Genomic DNA, 20,893 nt, shown 5'->3' on the forward strand with positions numbered 1-20,893 from the left:
AGAGCTTTATTCTGCCTTCCCTCTGTGACTTCAGGTTCCTTCCCCAGGGTGCATTTTCAAGCATATATCAGTGTAACATTTGTCTTTGCTCTGCTAATCCTGCTGAGAAAGTCAAAATGTAGAGCTGGAGTTAGAAGCAATAGTTTCTAGGGCTTGGCCTGACTTGGGGCATTGTTTCAGCTCCTGTGGCAGATGCACTTTTGCCCTGACCTTTTCCTTTGAGGCATACTGGCAGAGCAGGGGCAGTGAGGGACTTCACAGGTTCAGGACAATGCTGCACTTGCTTCTCATCAGCCATAGTGCCTGAATGACTGTCCTGCCCACATTACATAAGTGAAAAGCTGGAAAATAGCACTTACGCTATCTTAGTTCTAAAGATGTTCTGGTCTTATTACATTTCAGTGCTGCCTCAAAGACAGATCTTTAAAAAAGAAGTTTCTCTGGGGACAAGACCTTGTATAACCTGCAAAGAAGGGGACGGAGGGCTGAGGTGTCTGCAGTTTTCCTTGTACACTTTCTGCAGAAACGTATTGCCCTGTGACCTGTACTGTTGTCAGCATCACACTATGATAGCGATGTCTTTTCAGCATTGTGAGAACAGTTGTACCACAGAGAATCCTTGAGGTTTTACTGAAGTGGTGCAGGCCAGAACAAACCCACTGAGATGAAAGCCAGGCAAACACTGGACTTTTGGTTTCAATGAGTTCATCCCCATGATGTCTTGCTGTGGCTGTGTAACTTTTCTCTTCATTATCCCTTTTCGCTCTCCAATGAGGACAAGTTGCAAATCAAACTCCAGACTGCAGTCACTTGGTCTTCAGCAGCCCATCTAAAATAAATGCTTACTGCTAGAAACACAAGTATTAAATAAGGACCACAGGTAGCTCTTTTTTACTACACAGACCACAGGATTGTCCAATATCCTGTTGGAAGCAATCTGGTTTCACACTGCCTGCACCTCCCTGGGTCAAGAATGCTGACAGCATGTGTACTGTATCTGTCCTTAAACTTTAATTGCTGCTGAATAAAGTTTCCATTGAAAGGACGATTTTTCTCCAGGGACTGGTTCGCCTTTTGTTTTTAGCATTTTCCTATGCATCTTAAAATCAAAGGAGCTGGGAAAACTACCTTTAACAGGTATTTTTTTAAATATATAAACAAAGAGATCTGAGAAACCTTTTTTAGTGTGTTTCTTGGTGATACGATTTTGGATTAGTGTCTCTTATTCACCTCTATTCCGAGCATGAACCTGTGACAGAATTAAATAACAGGCAACAAAGCCAGAAGTAATGATAACACCTCAAAATGAATGCTGTTGCCTGTGAATAAGCAGCTGAGTGAGATTCATGAAATGGCAATGTAATTATATAGTTGCAAGGCAACATTTGATACCTTGGATCTTACCTTTGCACAGCATGCCACCTTCACTCCAGCTCCCAGAATGGTTCGCATTTTTATCAAGTAACTCTTTTCTAACTTTTCATCCTTCAACAGTTTTATCAAATCCGAAGCTTGTTCTTTTGAGTAATTGTGAAAGAAAACTCAGGTAGTAATTAAAACAGCCAGATCAACACAACTTAACCAAAACATCCCCAAAAGTGAAATTACTTCTAAGTAAACACCAATTCCCAGCTCTTCAGAATTCTGTTAACGCCTCTAGAATTGGTTTAGGTTTTGTAGTGGTAAAGGGCAATGGTGTACAAAACCCCTATAGAAAGAGTCGCTGTGTTCCACTTGACCTAAAACTAAGGGCTGCTACACAAACACAAATGTGGCACCAGTTTCACTAATGTAATAGTTTACTTTTTTTCAAGACTCAGCATAATGAAGTAAGTTAGGCTTTAACACATTAATTTTTCAGTACTGGTACACCTTTAAAAAGTTTACTAACAATTTCTTCCTCTAGTAGTCAAGGTCTCCTATCTGTCACCTGCTTCCTTCCCCTCTGTAGATGCATCCTGTTTTCCATGTCAGTCCCCACGTCCCCCCTGTATTTCCATGGACCTTTTCCTGTTGTCTTATGCTTCTGCAGCTGCTCCAAACCTCAGCTCACCCCTTGCCATGAAAATCCATTTTGCCGCAGTACCAACTCTCTGCCTGTGCTGGAGTGGGCTGGGCGAGCACCTATCCTCTCTCTCCTAGCAGTGAAAAGCAGCACTGACTGCTCTGGGAACACTGGTATGAAGTAGCCTGCACATTTTGCTGAGGACACCCATCCCACCATTTGTGTTTACTTTGTCCCCAGTGCTTTTTGCATTGTGCAAGCAAAGCAAGAAAACCAACAGGAAAGTAAGATGAGTCAGGGCTGTGACAGTATGTGGTTAGGTCATGTCTGTGCTTCCATGCGTGATTCAGTTGCTCTTTCCCTGATGGCTCCTTACACAGAAATAAAGTGTGGAATGATAATTGGGAGAAAACTGTTTGAGGAAGGATCCTACCTATTACACGTGAAATTGCATCCTTCAGGTTGCAGTAGGGTTTGGCTGTAAATCAAAACCAGAGTCTCTGTTTATACAGAACTGTCAAATACTCTTTAATTCACAAGTGTTTCCAACCCTTTTTGCTACTGCTTTGCAAGATAAATATGACTCCATTTATTTTAATTACCTGTTTTCCAACAACAGTAAAACTGAGGTGGAGAATTACAAAATACTTTTTAAGAAAGTGAAATGCATTTGAGATGGTTTTGTGGTCAGCATTTTCTTACTTTATTATTATTATTATTATTATTATTATTATTATTATTATTATTATTAATTGAAGAATATGTTTTGTTTTTCTTCCTTGGTTCTCCTTCTACTGCAGGAGATGGATGTGGGCACATAGTGATGTATCAGGACAGCGGGACCCTGGCTTCCAAGAACTATCCTGGGACATACCCAAACTACACACTTTGTGAAAAGAAAATCCAAGTACCTCAGGGGAAACGCCTGATCTTAAAAATTGGAGACCTGGATATTGAGTCACAGAAGTGTGAATCCAGCTACCTTACCATCCTGAGTTCTTCAACGCTGCATGGTAAGTCAAAGCAAGTCATCTCTCCTGCATTTATTTCATCATTAGTCCGGGTCTCAGATGAGATAACCTCTGCTATTGCTACCTATTTGTCACCGATAACCTTTCCTAACATACAGTCTTTAATACTTCAGATATTAAATGTGTGCAGCCAGGCTGCACTTGAGTAAGCAATTTACCCAAGAGGATAAGTGTATAGACATGCTATAACTGTGCACTTAAAACAATAGAACAACAAAGTCCTCCCAAGAGAACCTGAGGCCTTCCTCAAATCAGTTTTCCCAGCCAGCTGCTGCTGGGGCTTTTGATGTGCTCTGTAAAGGAGTCAAACTGATGTTCATGTCAGTGAGCCCTTTTTCCAAAGTCAGACTGAAATCTAGGCAAAGACGTGGAGCTGTGAGAAGTCCCATATCGATGGAAGAAACTTGTGAATTGCAAGTCCATAAGGTTTTGCCAGCTGAGAGCAGGCTATAGCCGTTCAGGAAGCTGAGGTTGAATGTACTGTACTGGATATTATAGGCAAAACAGATTCAGAGGAAAATGAAAATGAAGAGGCAAGCCACAGTGAGCTGTCAATGTGGCCTAGCTCATTGCTTGTCTCAGTGCAGTATGTGGTTCACCCAAGCTCAGGTCTCATAATAGTAAAGACAGATGATTGCCTTTAATTCATAAACACGGTAGGCCTATAATTCATCTGGTAAAATAAGATCAGGTGAAGTATTAAAGGCTCTCTCACAAATGAAGGTAAAGGTAATTATTGCTCATCACAAGGGATGTATTACATTTTGAAGCAGCCTCCAACAAGAGTGAACACTGACATGTTCATATCTAAGCTTGCATATAGCTTTATCTGAGGTATAAGGAATGTTTCTGTTTGTGCACTTGGATTTATATATTGATGTTTATGTTCATCTACCTGTAAGAAAGGAATTCTCTTCACTTGAAGCACACTGTCTGTACTTGGCAGTAAGTGATACAGGTTTAATAGTGCGGTATCATAACTTTGAATGATTTTTACTGACATTACCTTAACATTTCAAATCAAGGGCTTATCTAAGGAACAAGGACAAATCAGTATATTAGTTTTTGAAGTAAAAATCAAGCTTGAATTCTAATTGAAATTTTGACTCCTCACACAACAGCCCCAAGGCGTCTTCACATAGTTCAGTCTTGCAGCTAATCAGCCTACAGACACCGAACGCTGGTGTATTATGCAATCAAACCCATGTAATGAATTTTTTAAAGTGTTCCCACACCCATTTTCATACCTGATTAGTAATATCTGATGCGTATGGACTATAATTTGCATCCTCTGTAATGAACTGCACAACTAGCAGATTTTGCTTCTATCTAATTAAACAGGTTTTACAGCTTAAGCAGACATGCTATCTGTAATGGTTTTTGTGTTCTGTAGCTTGCTGTAGACTTTCCTACATACAGAGTCCTTTCTTTACTTTCAGGTAGTTCCATGCATTGGGGAAGTAGCACTGTATGCAAAAATTCACAGTACCACTTGTCTTTTATAAGATGCAGGAACTCACAGATGAGATTCAGACCTTTCCAAGTGTGTTGTTTCAACAGTTTTGCTATAGTTCTAGAGTTTAATAAGTGTTTATGTAAGCAAAAGGAGCCCTGTGATTGGGCAGTGTTAAGCACATTCAGTCCAGTGAGGTGCCCTTTCAGGTGGCTGCTTTTCAGCCCTGGTTTCCACTCTACAGCTCTCCTCTCTTCCATGAAGCAGGTTGGTATCTTCATTCAGGAAGATATTGACCTTTGCCACGGAATTTTTTAATAGGACATTGGAGATCTGAAAATACTTTACAGGCATTGGAACTTCCAAGCAGTTAAACATTAATGTTTGACTGTTTGGGGATGTCTGTACCTGACCAGGGCTTAAAAAGGAAAATCTAAAAAGCTAAGCGTGAAGCCTGGCAGTGTGAACATTACTCATACCTCAAATTAGCCAGACAGCCTCTGCTCGATGAGGTATGCAATTATCAGGAAATAAGGTCCAAAGGGAAATATGTTTTAAATACTACTCTGATCTCTTCAATTCCACTGAATACAAGACAGGCAATATCAGTATGCATGCAACATTTTATTGAGGAGTGCATCTGAAGCCTAGAAAATTGGTCAGAGTCAAAGCACCACACCATGTGCATGTAAATACATTAGTATAAGCGAGTCTTCTGATGACAAAGTCCTTTCACGTTTGTCCCACAGGTCTTTATATATAACTGTGATTCGTTCATTCTAATAACCTCCTGCTGGGATTCATGGAATACACAAGGAGTAACTCAGTTCATGTCTGGGGTAATTTTGTCCCATGCACCAAAGGGAAACTGTTACAAACAAGTGGGTTTATGTTAGCCAGGTGATTTCTTTGCTTTAGCAAGCCTGTAAGTACAGATTAGGCAAAAGAACACTGATATATGAGATGTGTTTAAGTTCAGGGAATTCATCCCATCTTGTACACTGACCCAAGAATACCCTGGATTTAATTCCTTCCTAGAATAATGTGTAGCACTGAGTATACTGATCTACTAAGCCTCCACACTCAGATGAAACACCAACTTAACACTACAGTTCTCACTTTTGATACTTCTCATCTTTGATGAACTTATGAAGGCACCCATTGCATTTACATTTCCACAGTATTGCCATCAAACGATGGTCATTAAATAATCTTAATGATGCTCTAAACATGGAGCCATGAAGTGGCTGAACACTGTCTCAGGGTTATTATTCTTCCCACTGTTTTTCTCGTTTGAGGTCAACTGGAGGAATGACACTGTAATAAGCCTTCTCTTTCCAACTGCTGGCTTTCCATCCAGACTTAGGTGTGAAAACATTCATCATCAGTCAGTAGAGTAACACCAGTTTTGGTGCAACTGAGTCACCAAATGTTAACACAACTCTGCACATGTTGTCTCTGGGATAAATAAATAGTGTCCCTTTTCAGAGGCACGGCTTTGCACTGAGTGAAAACAGGGTGGATTCTTTTTGTTTACTTCTTCTATTTTCCACACAGAAGAGATCTAGAATGGTAAATATCATAAGCATGTTTCATAGTGTGGACGGGGCGCAGCCTTCTCTGAAATGCTTTTCTTCTAGAGTTAATTGCATTAGCTGAGCATATTAAAAATACCGAGCTCTGAAAAGAGCTTCTGATTTTTTAATTAGTTAAAGGGATATGTGGAAACAAGATTAACAATGTGGTCCCTGTAGTTCTCAGGAACACAACAGCCATTGCTACACCACTTATGAACATATTAACAGAAATGTTTTTAGGGCTTGACAGGAATGGCTTTTGCTCAGATACTTTTCATGACTATTAAATTCCCGTATCTTTTTTGACCCTTTTTGCTTGCCTTTTTCAGTCTTTCCTCAACTAATGGCTTAGTATTTTTTCCCTTAATTTTTGCAAGATGATCATAAATCCAACTAGAGAGAGAATAAAGAACAGATAAGTGCCTACTTCCATTCACTTGCACTCAGTAGGAGTCTGATGTGTTCCTCTGGGGTGGATGTCAGATCTGCTGAGTGACTAGTAATAATTTGGAGAGTTAACGCTGTTAACTGCTTGCATAATTTGCACTCAATAACTAGTGTGAAATAGCAAAAGAAATTACTGGAAATGCTCTTTTCTCCCTGCAGCCAGTCACTGATGGTTGTTAGGAAAACTGAACATTAACTGATGTGTGTCTGGTAGCTGCTGAGAGAGTATGCATGTGCATGTGTGCAGGAGAACCAAATTCCTTCCAGTGCCTCACACCTGTCACCATGGCAAGAGGGTATTCATTGCACCACCCTTCCTTACTATAGATTGTAATAAATGTCTTTCTTGAACAGAGGGTGCGCCCAGGATTCTTTTTCACTCCTCAAGGGAAACTTGTTATTGCAGTATTGTTTCTGGTATTTCAGGAAATCCAGAGAAATGCCCAGACAAGTTCTCAACACTGAAGATGAAGTTGAGCAATTTCTTAACAGTCAAAACTCTGTTAACAGTTGGGTTTCGCCCAGATGGTTACAGCAGCTTTCAAAAGGTTTAGCTGTAAAATGACAACTTTGCTTTTCTTTTATCAAATGACCTCATACTCATTTTAGATTCATAAATGGTATTTTTTCTGAGTCTTTTGTTAAACTGGTACATCTCTTTGCTGGAGATTCCTAACTGTGGCTGGGCTTCTGTCCTTGGATTTAGCTAACATCAAGAGCACAGTGTTAGGTGAGGTCAGGCAGGCAGATCTACAGCCTGGAGAACAGGTGGTCTGGGCTCTCCATTTTTAAACTGTAGTTAATTACTTCTTTTACCTGACTTCTTGGTGGCCTTTTTCCTCTACTTCATCACCATCTTTGGCAGCCCTTTGGAAGAACAAACAGAAAGTTTCATTTGTTTTTCCTAAAACAAGTAGCTCTCAGACTTATTCTGAAGTCAGACTGTGTTGCGCAGTTAAGTGCTGAATAACCAGACTGTCTCACCCTGAGTAACAGATGTGATTTCCCTGTCAACTCATATCTACTTAGCATTAAACACCACTTCATTGCGTCCTGTGCAGAGGAGGCTTCTTGTCTCCTCTCTTTCTTGGTAGCAGAAGAAGAGTTACCAGCTACACTCAGTTGTTGCTTATGAAAGTGAAGTGTGTGTGTGAATTTGGGACAGAGGCAAAACTCAAGAATGCACATTTTCATACAAGAGATCCTTGCAGTTTTTGTGAGCTGTTTGTGCAAATTTCTTACACACTGGCTGAGTTTTTAGCTCTGAAATGATGCAGGCATAATCCATGCTCATCACATCCCCAGTCCTTCTGCAGCTATTGAGGTACCTCAAAAACTGCAGAAACAAGCAGCATGTAGGCCTTGCTGCTTGGTATGAGAGAAGTGAGCCCCCTGGCAAAGCATTTCTTAAGGGAAGTAGAAAGAATAAAGGAGCACAACTCTTCAAAACGACCTCAGGAAATGTTCCAGAGTCTGGCTGACAGTAGAAGTAAACTAGACTTCATAAAAACAGACAATGCTGTAAAGATCATCAGATTTGCAAAACAATGCTATTATCAAAAAGACAAAAGTGGGAGACTATTGCTAACATTTTAAAAACAAACAAAGCATAAAATAACTTCTTTGGTCTCCAGAGGCGACAGCCAAAGGATGTACATGAGACCGTTTACTGTATTTCCCAGGACATTAATACTGCTTGGAGACAATGATTTCAAAATAAGAGTATTTCATTTAAGCCACCTAAACCATATCAACCGATTAGGAGTTGAAGAAGAAAGGCATTAAATGTTAATTTAATTATAGAGAATATTAAATTAGGAACATTCAGAATCCATAAGCCCCTAATAGCTCTCCTGTAGAATGTAAAAAATACTTATCTATTAATGAATCTGGAACGAACAGACGGAACCACAGTTGTGTCAGCTCTTCAGCAAGACACCAAAAAAAGAAAGGCCCTGATATGTAGATATACTAATACTGAAGTATGGAGAACACCTACTCAATTTCGTGACGTATAGCACATCTGTTTATTAAATCAAAATCTTTCCTTTGTTCTTAGTAAACAAACCAAACAACCCTGCCTCCTCCTCACCCTAGCAGACATCCAGCGGAGTCACTGAAAGAGGAAGCAAGGAGAGAGATCAGCATTCATGACTTGTTTTTCAAGCTGAATATGCAAAGCAACCCACCTCACAACTAACTTTAGAAGATGAAAAACTGATAAAGTGATCTGGCAGTTTTCAAAAGGAATCTTAAAAACTTCTGGCATAGTCCCAAGTTTAGAAATTAAATGCTTATCCAAAGTCCAAATGCTGCAATAAAAGTTAACAAGGCCTTTAAATGAGATTCGCCCTTTTAAACTGCTCACAAACCAATGCTTTCTCCTTCAGCCCTCTTCTCCACTGAGGTTGCTCAGTACTCATGTAGACCGGCTGTCAACAGACTCTATGTGGAATACTCAGAGAAAAGAGGGAGTGTATGTGAGTCTTAGAAGTAGATGGTAAAGATCCACGATCTTGTCACCTCAATTGCAAGTGGAAAAGTCTGCCTAGGAATTACAGTTTTCAGTTTAAGTAGAATTGCTACAGGTGCTGATGGTTTTTAATCTATGTCTATAAAATCTCCTAATGTGTGTACTCAGAGGGACACGAGGACGTGAGGTGTTGCTTGTACCCTTTTCTAAACCGTAGTTCTCAGTGCAAATTCCTGTATTTGATGGCATGCATGCAGTTAAGCTTTACTAGATATCATGGAAGTTTGACAACCTGGTTGTGTATTGCTGGTATTACCTGAATTATTGGGAAGAACTGTGTTGAAATATTTTGCAAGGTTTCATCTGTTTGCAATGAAAGAACAAGTGAATGTTTTCTGGTATTAGTATCTGATTTTTAAAAATTATTATTATTATTTTAATCTATGCAGATGCGTAATTCATACAATTTTGGAAAGTATTTATTTCTTCAGTGATTACTATTTCTTGCTTTTATATCCTTTATGATAGACCAGGTTGATTCTAGATCTCCTTAGTTGAGAGCCATACACTTGTCTCTGGGCACACCAGAACTACCATTGACAGAACTAGGAGATAACCATAGATTTGTAACCCTTATTGGATTTATTACTTATCAGTATAAACTTGTCTTCAGGCATTGCATGCTGATTTCATAATCTGTTTCTGAATTATTGGTTTTCATATTATACAACTCTATGAGTCTAGACTTTCTTATTTCATCTTTTTTACTTATGGCATGTGATTTGTTTGTGTAATTACCTGAAACACATGTAGACTTGCTACTGTAGGAGACAGCTAATCCTGACCCAGCCGGTGTGTGGTTGAGTGAGTCAGCGATCAAAATTATACCTACAGAGTAGATACGTCACTGCTAATCGCTGTCAGGGAAAAAGCAGAAGAGAATTGGTGAGAAAATATACAGTCAGTCCCTGAGACAAGAAGAAGACTAATGCTTTCTCAAGTGTTTCATTTTGAAGAAGCACAACACCTTCCTGTCTTCTCCCCTTTCTCTCTTTCTTTCTTTCTGTACATCAGAAGAAAAATAAAGATCTAAGTTAGCACTTCTCCCACTGCATTCTGACACAAAAGACCTTCTCAAATAAACCACTTGTGCAGTTGTCTGGTATGACACCGTGTCAAATGCTGTCTTTTTGATAAGTTCATTTCCTAAGCAATTTGTTTAACCCTTTTTATAGATATTGTTTTCTCTGACTAAGTCGTGACTCATTTTTGACACAGGAGTACTCGAGGGAAATGTCACAATTGTCACTTGTTTCTCTGCCTGCCTGGCTTTGTTATAATCTTACAAGCCAAAAGGCAGAATCTGTCCTTTAATTTGTCCCCTTCTCCTGGCAGCTGGCTGCCATTGCCTCTGACTGGGCTACTCTACAGGATGATCTCCTAGTTGCTATAAGGCTGATTAAGTATTTGGGAAAGGCCCCCCCATCAAGAGTATCAAACAAAATGAACAGGTTTTAGACACGTGTTCAGAAGGCTCGTCAAATTTGTGTTGTACTTCGCAATTTCTTGTAATCTCAGTTCTGAGGTACCTCAAAATATCCACCACCAAGAAAATGAGATTGTCCTGGAAAAAAAATCAAAGGGATCATTTTCCATCCCAAGGTCTTGCTTTATTATACAAAAGCAGTTATAGTTCTCAACAGAATAGATGGTCTGAGGGCTTCTATGTAGGAAAGAGGTGTTTGCCATTTTACAAAACCCCTTATTAGCAGTTTATATTGTAAGCATCCCCTTAAATTCAAAGTGTATCCAAACTGCCTTTGATTTCCTGTGTCTTCTGTGCTTGAGGGGAGCCAGAGACAAGTGTTTGCACCCAGGTGTGGGGATGGAAGGCAAGAATATGGCAATTTCAAAAGAAAGCTCCCCTCAGGAAGTGACTTCTGAACAAGCAAATGTAATTGTGAGAGTCCCGGACATGCCTTCTGGGACAAGAAAGGAGTGTCCTCAGGAGTGCTCCAAGATACTGCAGCTGGTAGCTATAAAACCATTATCTAATTCAATGTAGGTACAAGACTCGTGTCTCCTCTTCCTACTCCCTTCCTGTCCCTCTTTACTTTGTCTTACACTCAGGAAATTTAAACTATATATTTCAATGGTCTGGTGATGTTTTTAAAATGCAAGTAAATGCAGAGATTTTCTAAGTAGTTCTTGCTCATAAACTTGATGCATGGCACACACGTCCTCTAAAGCCAGGTGTGCTGTTTGTGATCCTAAGCTTTTCAGAATAGCTGCTATGCTGAAGCAGTTATAGCAGATCCTGTGTAGATCCCTTGGATTGCCTTCCAATGTTCATTCCATATCTTTTCTCTCCTGAGTTACTGCTGTATTTAAGAACACTCTACTTCAAAGGTGGAAGAGTATTAATCATTTTCCTGAGGCTTATGTGATGAGAGATGTTAATGCTAGAGTTTATGCCATGAAGGGACAATTGGATTCTTGCCATTCTTTGTCAAGGTAACTTTGGAGCTCATATACATAAGAGACTGAAGCTAAAACCCTTTTGTCAATGTATGGTTTGGTAGTGAAGGAGAATGAGCATGTTATGAAATTCTTTGTTTATCACAAGAATATTCCAGCCTAACTATCTCATCTAAACTCTGAATTCTTCATTCCGTCTGTAGGGCCCTACTGTGGTAATATGATGCCTGTCCCCAAAGAAATCATTCTGGACAGCAATGAAGCAACTATCCATTTTGAGAGTGGATCCCATGTGTCAGGACGAGGCTTTCTGTTGTCTTATGCCAGCAGTGATCATCCAGGTAAAGCACTTTTTCTAAAGGACAAGCAGCATAGTCCTCCCTAATTCGTTATCTTCTCTGCACACAGACTTTGGCTCATATGTTTGGTCCTAAATATTTTCAGGTGTCTTATTGGCATGAAATATCATCTTTTTCACAGCGTGTGTATGGGAAGCAATAGTAACATTAAGCAGATACAAAAGCTGCTGAAATATTATCTAGATAATTTACAGAACAGGCCCAGCGAAACAGAAAATGAGAACTGTCTGTATTCAGGGTTTTTGTCACACAGTGATAGGATGAGGAGATCAGAAAGGTGAAGAGACAAAGTCTACATTAAATACTCTAGGGTGTGTTCCTATGCATCTTTGTTGAAGGTATGTAATATATGAGTAGAAGGGGGAGATGAAAAGAATGAGGGAAAACCATAGCTGGTGTTTTGTCTTGAAGTATTATACAGAGAAGTCTTCAAATGCAATTTCATGTTTAGCCAAATGTTTTTTACTGTATTTCTATGTCTTGTAACTTGGGTTGACATTTGTAAACTTTCCGCAGATCTAATCACATGTTTGGAACGAGCAAACCACTACACAAAGACTGAATACAGGTAAAGAAGGTCTATGTCTCTCCTCTCAGCTTTCTCCACCGTTTCTTACTTTTCTGTGTCACCAGGTCCAATTGCTGTAAAATGTCACATAAGACGCGTACAGTCTTATTCTTCTGGAAAAGTGGATGTTTTTGAGCTACAGTACTGCAGTAGTGTCAGGCCTTGTTGTGTGAAGCACTAGTGCAGAATGGAAATCTGCACCCCAGGAAAACAAGAGGATATTGTTGCAGAGCTCTCAGCAACCCTCATTTGGGAATGCATGCATATGGCATATGTAAGAAGAATTTCCACTTTGAAATTCAAAGTAGCCTTGAATACCATTGCATCTCCTGAGAGCAGATCATGCCTCAGCTGATAAAAGATCATCTGAGGACAAGCTATAATTTCTGTGCTCCTTGATAGGATTTGAAATGGTAATTAATTGTACTTTGCTGGTTACTTGCCTGGATGTGCATGCAGACTTCTTATCTGGGCTGAAAGCTTGAGTAATAACATTCCTAGAACAACAGGATTGAGCAAAATGCACTTGAAGAACTACTATTGTAGTTCTTTGTGTGCTGCTATGTGCAGTCCACTCAAGGGTACTTCTATTTACTTTCTGTAATCACTAGTGAACAGTAGGACAGAACACACTGCTGAAGTATCTATGGTTCTGAGAGCATTTCTTTTGCATGGGTTTGTTTCTGTGTATCACCATGACAGTCCATGTTTCAAATAAGCCCTATTCTTTTACTACAGCAGATACTGTCCTGCTGGCTGCAGAGACATAGCTGGGGACATTTCTGGGAACATAGAAGAAGGATACAGAGATGTAAGTACCCAGTATAAAGAGAGGAACTTAATAAAAACAAAAAAGAATCCTTTGCTCTGTTACATAGCACAATTTGGTTTCAGTTGTTGCTGTTCAGCTCTTGTAGATAGTTCTTCCCAGCTGTGCTACCTTCTACTATCAGCATATTAGTATGTTATCAGTGTACATTGAGCAGGTAGTGAAATAGTGTTCAAACAGACTAATCAATTTTGTGAGAACAAAGTCCACTGACTGTCAAACTAACCTACTAACTCTGGGTTTCTGGGCTTTTGGATGCATAGGGTTTCTCTTTCTTGAGACAGTGCTCTTCGATGTCCTAAATACTCCTACGAATTCACCTTATACTTGTTTAAAATCCGCATGCATTTCTTTTCTAATGTTACCTCTTATAGGAATAAAATGCATTTCCATTACTCGTGGGTTTTCTTTAAGATTCTGCCTTCAGTATTGTAGGAACATGCTCTGAGGTGAAATGAATATTATACACTGTCCAATCACATCCCACTGATAACTGAAAACCTTTAGGATCAGTTTTTATTAACTGTTCACTCTTTAAACAAAGCTGCCTGAGTGCTTACATTTATCCATGGTTCCCAGCACACATTGTTCTGCCTTTCCTGTGTCCCTCACCTTGGTCTCACCTCCCTCTACGCCTCTGAAATCTTGACATCTTTCAGAGTGGAGTTAAGATTAATCCTACCACTGAAGTAAAACCCCACCATATCACAAATACAGCAATTGCTGAGTCTCCAGAAAGTCCATGCATAACCTGTTCATCCAGTTACTCAAGCGCACCACCCCATCCAGGAGAATGGCAGAGCTGAAGAAACAAAGAAATGCTACACTGCATTCTAATTAGCTGGAGTTATTCCTGCTGTCCAGGGTGACTGGGAAAGAAAAGCAGCACATAACATGACCTCATGCAGATATTATCTAGGCGGAGGAGTTTTTGAAGGAAATCCTTCCTCTGCCATTAACACAGATTCAGCTTTTCTGATGGGAAAGACATCCAGGACTCCCTGGAGCCCTGCTACCCCAGTGTCCCAGCACACCAGCCCTCCCTGGGACAGGCAGACAGCCGTGCTTGCCAGGTGCTAGAGGTGCCCAAGCTGGCCCCATATGACACACAGCCACATTTCCCAGTGCATGACATGCCTCAAATCTTAAGGCACTACACAGTAACAGGTAGTTCTGGCTTCAGGTAAGTCCACAAAAGCCATTATTTTTTTTCTCTTTGCAAAGAAGAGTGGTTGCTTTGCCTTTGACTTTGTTTTCCTGAGATGGGCCAAATATTTATCAGGTCAAAACTTACCACATTTTCCTAGAACGAGATGATTACATTCTTCATTTGAGGAAAAACTTGACTTTTGGAAGCACATATTTGTTTCAAAGATAACTATTCTTTCCCTTTAAGTCTCTCCCTATTGCTGTCATTCCTTTGCAGGACTTTATGAGCTCTAACACTTCCATAGCGGTGGCTTGGAAGTGAGAGCACTACCACTTTGTCAGATTTGCCTTCTCAGTTTGGGGTTTTGATGGCTTCTGCTTTTCAGACCTCACTGCTGTGCAAGTCAGCGATACATGCAGGTGTTATTGCAGATGAACTGGGCGGTCAGATCAGTGTCACCCAGCAGAAGGGCATCAGCCGCTATGAAGGCGTTGTCGCCAATGGTATCTCCTCACATGAGTGAGTATTGCCGGGGCAAAGGGAGTTGGGAGGGAACTTAACTTACCCACCACTGGCTCTGGGAGCAGTTCCAGAGCCCAGCTAGGTTGATAAATGGAGGGGAGACACCACAACGGTGCTTTCTGGGGAAGGAGATGTCAGCTGCTGGTTTTGGGGGTTTGCGGGTTTGTCTCTATGGCTTTATGAACATGGTGTTGGCAGAGGTTATAGGAAAATGTTTCAAGTTTATGTGGCTTTATAGAGTTTAGGGCTGTATCTTCTCCCTCTTTTCTTCCTTTCCTTCCAAAATACATCTGCAAATTAGTTTTTTAGCAGATACGTGAAAGTATGATGTTCCGAAGCAGACATCTTGAATAGATGTACCAATAAATCACACTAAATTCATGTTAAAGTGGGAAAAAAAAAACACCCAGGAATAATAAACAAATAGAAAGTGCTGCTGAGCCACGGGGGATTTAGTGAATATCTTCTTAAACATTGTGCTTTTGACATGTTCAGAATTCTTCCCTTTTAGAATATTTATAGCAAGGGTGTTATATTTACCACTTATCTTCTGACTTATAATTGCACTGTTGTTGAAGTAGAAATAAATCCTCTAATCTCTATCCAGCGCAGTAAGCCCTTCCAGCAATTGCCTCTGTCATCTCTGTTGGTTTGTATTTTGAATTTTTAAATGTTATCTGGGTTTTGCAATAAGCACTTATTTTCTTACGGGAAGGAAAATCTCCTCGGTCCCAAAGACTACAAGAGCAAAGGGAATATGACCAGTTTTTTCCTATTTCCCCCATGCTTGCTCCACGTCCTCCTGACAATCTAACAATCATTGTTTCATTTGTTAATAAATAAATCAATCAATAAATAAAAGGAACAAGAAGAAATCCTACAGAACCATGTCCGCCATTCTGCAAACATTTGGCTTCTCCCTCCTCTCAGTGAAGCAGAACAAGCAGACCAATTATGAAATCACTATGAAACATGCTGGTACCGAAATCAAAGCTAATTTTAAGCTATCTGTATACGCATCTCAGTCCTGCAGGTGATTAGCAAATTATGTAACCAAATGTTTAATTTTTAAGCCTTGTTCCCAGTGACCCTGGCCACATTCACTTTGTGAACCCAACAGAAGACACAGGCATTCATTCTGTCTGCCTATTGCTGTGCTTAACCTTGGGTACAGGTGGAAAGCCTGTATATTGACACTGTGGGTAACTGAATGCAAAGTGAGTAGCATGTAGGCAACTAGCAGAAGGCCTCTAAGGCCCAAATATTTTCTATTTTTCTTAAGTATTTTGCTTCACAGCTAAAATATATATAAAAATGATATGATCTTGTATCAAGGAAAGCAGGACTGCAGGCTCAGCTCAGCAGTAAAGCAAGCAATACAAATTATTTCCATCACACATGCCAGCTTTATGGAAGCCTAAGAAATTAAATATATTGTGCCTTAACTGCAGAGGTTGTAGAACCGTTTACATGCATTTGTATGCGTGTGATCCTCGAGAATCCCAGGAGTAACTCAGACAGTAGCACATAAAATGGTATAATGAAAGACAGCTGGGATTCCCACTTGTATTTTTTCACAGTACAAGAGTTAGTGAGCAACGAATGAAGCATAGAAGACAGCAAACGTAGATGTGCGGGGGGAAAACACTGCTTGCATAATTAACCCATGAACTTCACTGCCAAGCATCCTTTTATTGTCGCTACTCAAAATGAGTTATCCACTTCACGTGAGTAATGAAAGTGCCCGCAGAGGTGAAAACAACCATTACATCGAGTGATAGAACTCCCACTGACACAAACAAGAGCTGAGGTGTGTATTCCTGTGCTGAAACAGGCCTCCCGGCTTGGATTCATCCCAGTTAGTGCAAGGCTCCACAGAGAGCACCCCAATGAGGAGTGCCATCACCTCCCGCACACTGGGGTGGACAGAAGTGCTCCTCAAGGACAGCGCTCTCCCAAAGGAATGGGTTTGCCCTGAGGGATCAACCAATGCTTTCTGCAGATCATACACTGAGACGAAGGTACACAGTCTCCTAGCGTGTCAGATGCCCACAAGTGAGTTGCGTGAGTTGTAGAAACATAGGAGAGTGAGAAAATGATTCTTGGAATGCTTCTGCTGCCCCCGGTGGCTGGGACAGTCCCAGGAGCAGATGAACCACTGCTTTGACCTCATTATTCCAAGGGAGGTAAACTGGGGGTTGCAGGGAGATCTTTTTATTTCAAAACATGCAAAAGTGGTTCCTGCAGGCAGGTGGCCTATTTACTATGAAACAGTGCACATTGTGCTTTAAAGAAGTTTCTATAATACGCATTCCCAAAGCTGCCCAGCTTCCCTGTCCTTGGGACACCTCTACACTGCAATACATTCCTTTGAATGTTTTTTTCCTTGCTGGCACCAGAGAGGAAAAACAAGTGTGAGGACAGTAATGTTGTACCAGCTTTTTGTCCTGCCTTAAATGAAAGCTTACTCGAGTTTTTAAAAATCTCATTTATAGAGGATTTCAGTATTAAGGATTTAAATTATTTAGTGACTTGAGCTGAAACTGACCTCATCAAAGCTGCTTCATGTGTGCACCGAGCTGTTAAATATCTGTGTTATAAAGTACCAGCAGAGCAATGAATCGTTCACTTGCCAGCCCTTAAGACCTGACCTTGGCCTCCCTGATTCCATTTTTCAGCGAGCTTGTTATGCTCTGTTATCTATGAGATTTCCAACTCTCACGCCCCATGTGCAGACCTGAACCCACAAATGATATAATGAATATCAAGTGGCAGGATTTATTGAGCATTTCTGCTACCCGAGGACAAATATATGGGGTTTAACTGTAATGCGAGCTGCCTGTGGAGGCCTGTAACTGTACATCTGCACATGTGAAATCATTTGCCTGTGAAAATGGAAGCGCTTGCATGCCTGTGAACTATGAATATGAGATTTGGGTTAACCTGTGCTGCTTATGAAAAGCTTCCTTGGGACAGATGCTGGAATAAAGGATTTGAGGTTTACATAAGCTTATAATGTGAAGCAGCATTCTTTTTTTTCTCAGAGGCACCAGCACGGGTCTGCCATGCAGCCCTGACAGCGGTGCTGCTGGCTAAGCAGGAGAATGAAGAGCATGGGATGACGCCATCCCTTGAAGGACAAAGTGAAATTTATATGACAAATGCCACCTGTCACATTATGAAACTGATGAATTGCTGCTTACCAAATTAGTTTGTCTTCTTCAGTGACTTGCGGAATTATAACAGAAATATTTTAGCCTGATTTTATAGCTTTGATACTATGATACTATAGCTTTGCAAGTATTAGGAGTGCTAACTTCCTCCCTTTGGTTGCTAAAATTGCAGTCCTGTAGTTTGAAAGGGAGCTCGGTGACTTTTTTTTTATTACAGAGGGAGAGCACATAAATACATATTAGAGAAACGCTTCTGTTTTGAGTAGGTTTTAATGATCACAAACTGTTTTTCTTCTCTTCTCTTGAACTGGATTGTTTTGTGTTTCCTAAGAAAGCAAAAATGGTTTTGGCTGCGGTTCCAAGCTGGCTGGAAGTGAGCAGAACACATCTGATGGCCCATGAGGATTGCCTGCGGGAGGATGTGGGAGGGAGGGGCTGAATTTCTCATCCCAGTGACTCCACCACCTACAAGCCCAAATAGATCTGCTCCCTCCCAGCGTCCTCCCCCACCCCAAAGGGCCTCTTTTGCCTGCAGGCATTGGCTTTCCCTCAGCGACAAAAAGAAGCAGTGTTCTTATTGACCTTGACACCAGACTGCTTTCCACTTCCTGATTTGCAGCATTTAAAAACCATACAGCTGTGTGTACCGCTGGCAGGCTGTAGGCTGTTAGACTCTATAGGTAACCACTGAGGAAATTTGAGTTGCAAGGTACCCTGAAAGGCCCTCTACTCCAGCTCCCCCACAATGAACAGGAACATCCACAGCTAGATCAGGCTTCCCAGAGCCTTAGCCAGCCTTGCCTCAAATGCCTCCATGGACAGGACACCTACCAACTCTTTGGGCAACCTGAAATGCTCCTGGATAGCAGCAAAGGGCAGCCTGATGGAGCTAGCTCAGTGCTGGAGTACTCCATTCAGTCACACTGGCCAAGAGCTTTCAGGAGAGCACCTGATGCATGAGACCACATGAAGCAGCACAGAAAGGACCAGATTTTCAGGAGATCTGAATTTCATGTTGAAACCCAAGCTTTTATTTTTATTGTGAAGATAACCGAAGGAATCATTTTGGGATCTCAGTGAGAATCAGAAGGGAAAGTGGCTCCATGGGGAGGTTGAGAGCCCAGTTTTCCATGCTATAGTCATTGGGTGACGTTCTGCATTGTACAGGGTTGTGGAAGGTGGCCCAAGAAATGGTTTTTCTCCAGAAGTGAAGTAGCCCATGGTACAGGGAAGAACAGGGAAACTGCAGATGTGTTAACAGAGCAAAAAGAACTCCAAAGAAGAGCTGTTGAATGTGGCTATAACAGAACTAAACTGTTGATCTGAATGTAATCTGTTTAATCCGATTAAAGCAGTGGACAGTTTTCATTGCCTGACTGAGGAACAATTAGCCAAAAGGAATGGCTGGAGCTAATGTGCATTAGTCATACTCAGGCATAACTCTTTCACTGGTCCTCAGGCAATTTTCTTACACCAACGTGGGTTTACACCAGTGTGAATTTACCAGTGTGGACTTACACCAATTCACTGATTTCAGTTTAAAGTGATGTGAGAAAAGAATCTGGCCTCATGCTTGAGCAGTGCTTTCCTGGCTTCTTCAGCATGCTTTAATTGGGAAGTGGAAGATTTTGAAGCAGTGTTTAAGATCCTGCGCAGAGGAATAGAGCAAAGATGCACAAAAAGAGTAACGGGGTGGGGAGATGGGGGCAGTCATCCTAGAGCAGAGCAAAAGCTGAAAGCTGCTAGAGCTGCTCTGGGTTCTGTCACAACATGGGATGCAGGAGAGTGCTCTGAGGGGGCAGATAGTCAAGAGCACTGCAAACAGCTACCTGGCCAGAGATACTTGGCTGGATAAAAAGTTATTCCGTACAATGCCAAAGCCACCCATTTCTTAGCATTCCTATGGCTATTTCCTTAAAGGCTGACACCTATTTTTTCCCTTACAGTGGTTCGCTGTCAGATAAGCGCTTTATGTTTACTTCAAATGGTAAGAATAATGGCCTTATTTTTGCCTTTTTATTTAAGTATCTCCTCCCAGGTTTTGCAAAGCAATCCGAATGTGTCTAGAAAAGGTATTTTAGGACAGTCATTTTTTTTCAAATTGGCAGGTTGAATGAAAAAGAGAAGGGAGGTGAAGTGAGCTGGAGGAAAAAACAAGCAGAATAGGAATAAGTCATCTGCACATAGATGAGAAACAGGAATAGCCTTCTGATATTACGTTTGTGGTGCTAGCATATGAAAAATGGCAATCAGATAATTCCGTTTTTATGTTCTTTAGGTGGCAGAAAATGAAAGCAGTTTTTCTTCAGACACTCATAAGTTCCACCTTCATTATACAAGAACTAAAACACACAGAGGGATGGAAATATATTTACATTGACCTTATCCAGAACTAGCTTTTCTTTATGACTTTCAAAGATGCAAAATGGCTTTAATCTGTCGAGCTGTTCATTTGCATAAAACACAGCAAAGCAGGGGGAAAAGTTCGTGCTCATTCATTTGAATTATATTTCAGTCATCTTAGATAAAATCATTTACTATTCCAGTGAAAACTTCAGAACATGTACAGGCCTTTGTAATTGTCAGGAAATTATTTTTAACTCATTGAAACCATATTGCACTGGCCTGTTCTCTCTGAAGAACCTTGATGTGCAGATATTTTGTGGGTTCTTTGTAATGCTTACCTGAAGCTATTACCTTAATGATATCACCGCTTGGCAGCATTATCAAGGAGCTTCATTAATGAGGAACTTTCCTAGCCCTAATTGCAGGTGAAAAACATGAAATATTTACAGTAAAGCGTTCCTTTCAGTAACGTGCCTTCATTT

At 40.7% G+C, this 20,893-nt stretch overlaps 1 protein-coding gene across 3 annotated transcripts in view; it reads left to right on the forward strand.

The window, feature by feature from the left end:
• DCBLD1 (discoidin, CUB and LCCL domain containing 1) overlaps positions 1 to 20,893 on the forward strand; it is a 46,433-nt gene that overhangs the window by 12,585 nt on the left and 12,955 nt on the right. For all 3 annotated transcript variants that reach the window (XM_072332942.1, XM_072332944.1, XM_072332943.1), the window contains 6 exons: positions 2,806 to 3,018; positions 11,668 to 11,805; positions 12,340 to 12,391; positions 13,130 to 13,202; positions 14,756 to 14,889; positions 20,012 to 20,052. In XM_072332942.1, coding sequence (XP_072189043.1) covers positions 2,806 to 3,018; positions 11,668 to 11,805; positions 12,340 to 12,391; positions 13,130 to 13,202; positions 14,756 to 14,889; positions 20,012 to 20,052 — 651 coding nt within the window. The remainder of the gene's footprint in view (positions 1 to 2,805; positions 3,019 to 11,667; positions 11,806 to 12,339; positions 12,392 to 13,129; positions 13,203 to 14,755; positions 14,890 to 20,011; positions 20,053 to 20,893) is intronic.

Source organism: Excalfactoria chinensis, chromosome 3, assembly GCF_039878825.1.
Source record: "Excalfactoria chinensis isolate bCotChi1 chromosome 3, bCotChi1.hap2, whole genome shotgun sequence".
Lineage (NCBI taxonomy): Eukaryota > Metazoa > Chordata > Aves > Galliformes > Phasianidae > Excalfactoria > Excalfactoria chinensis.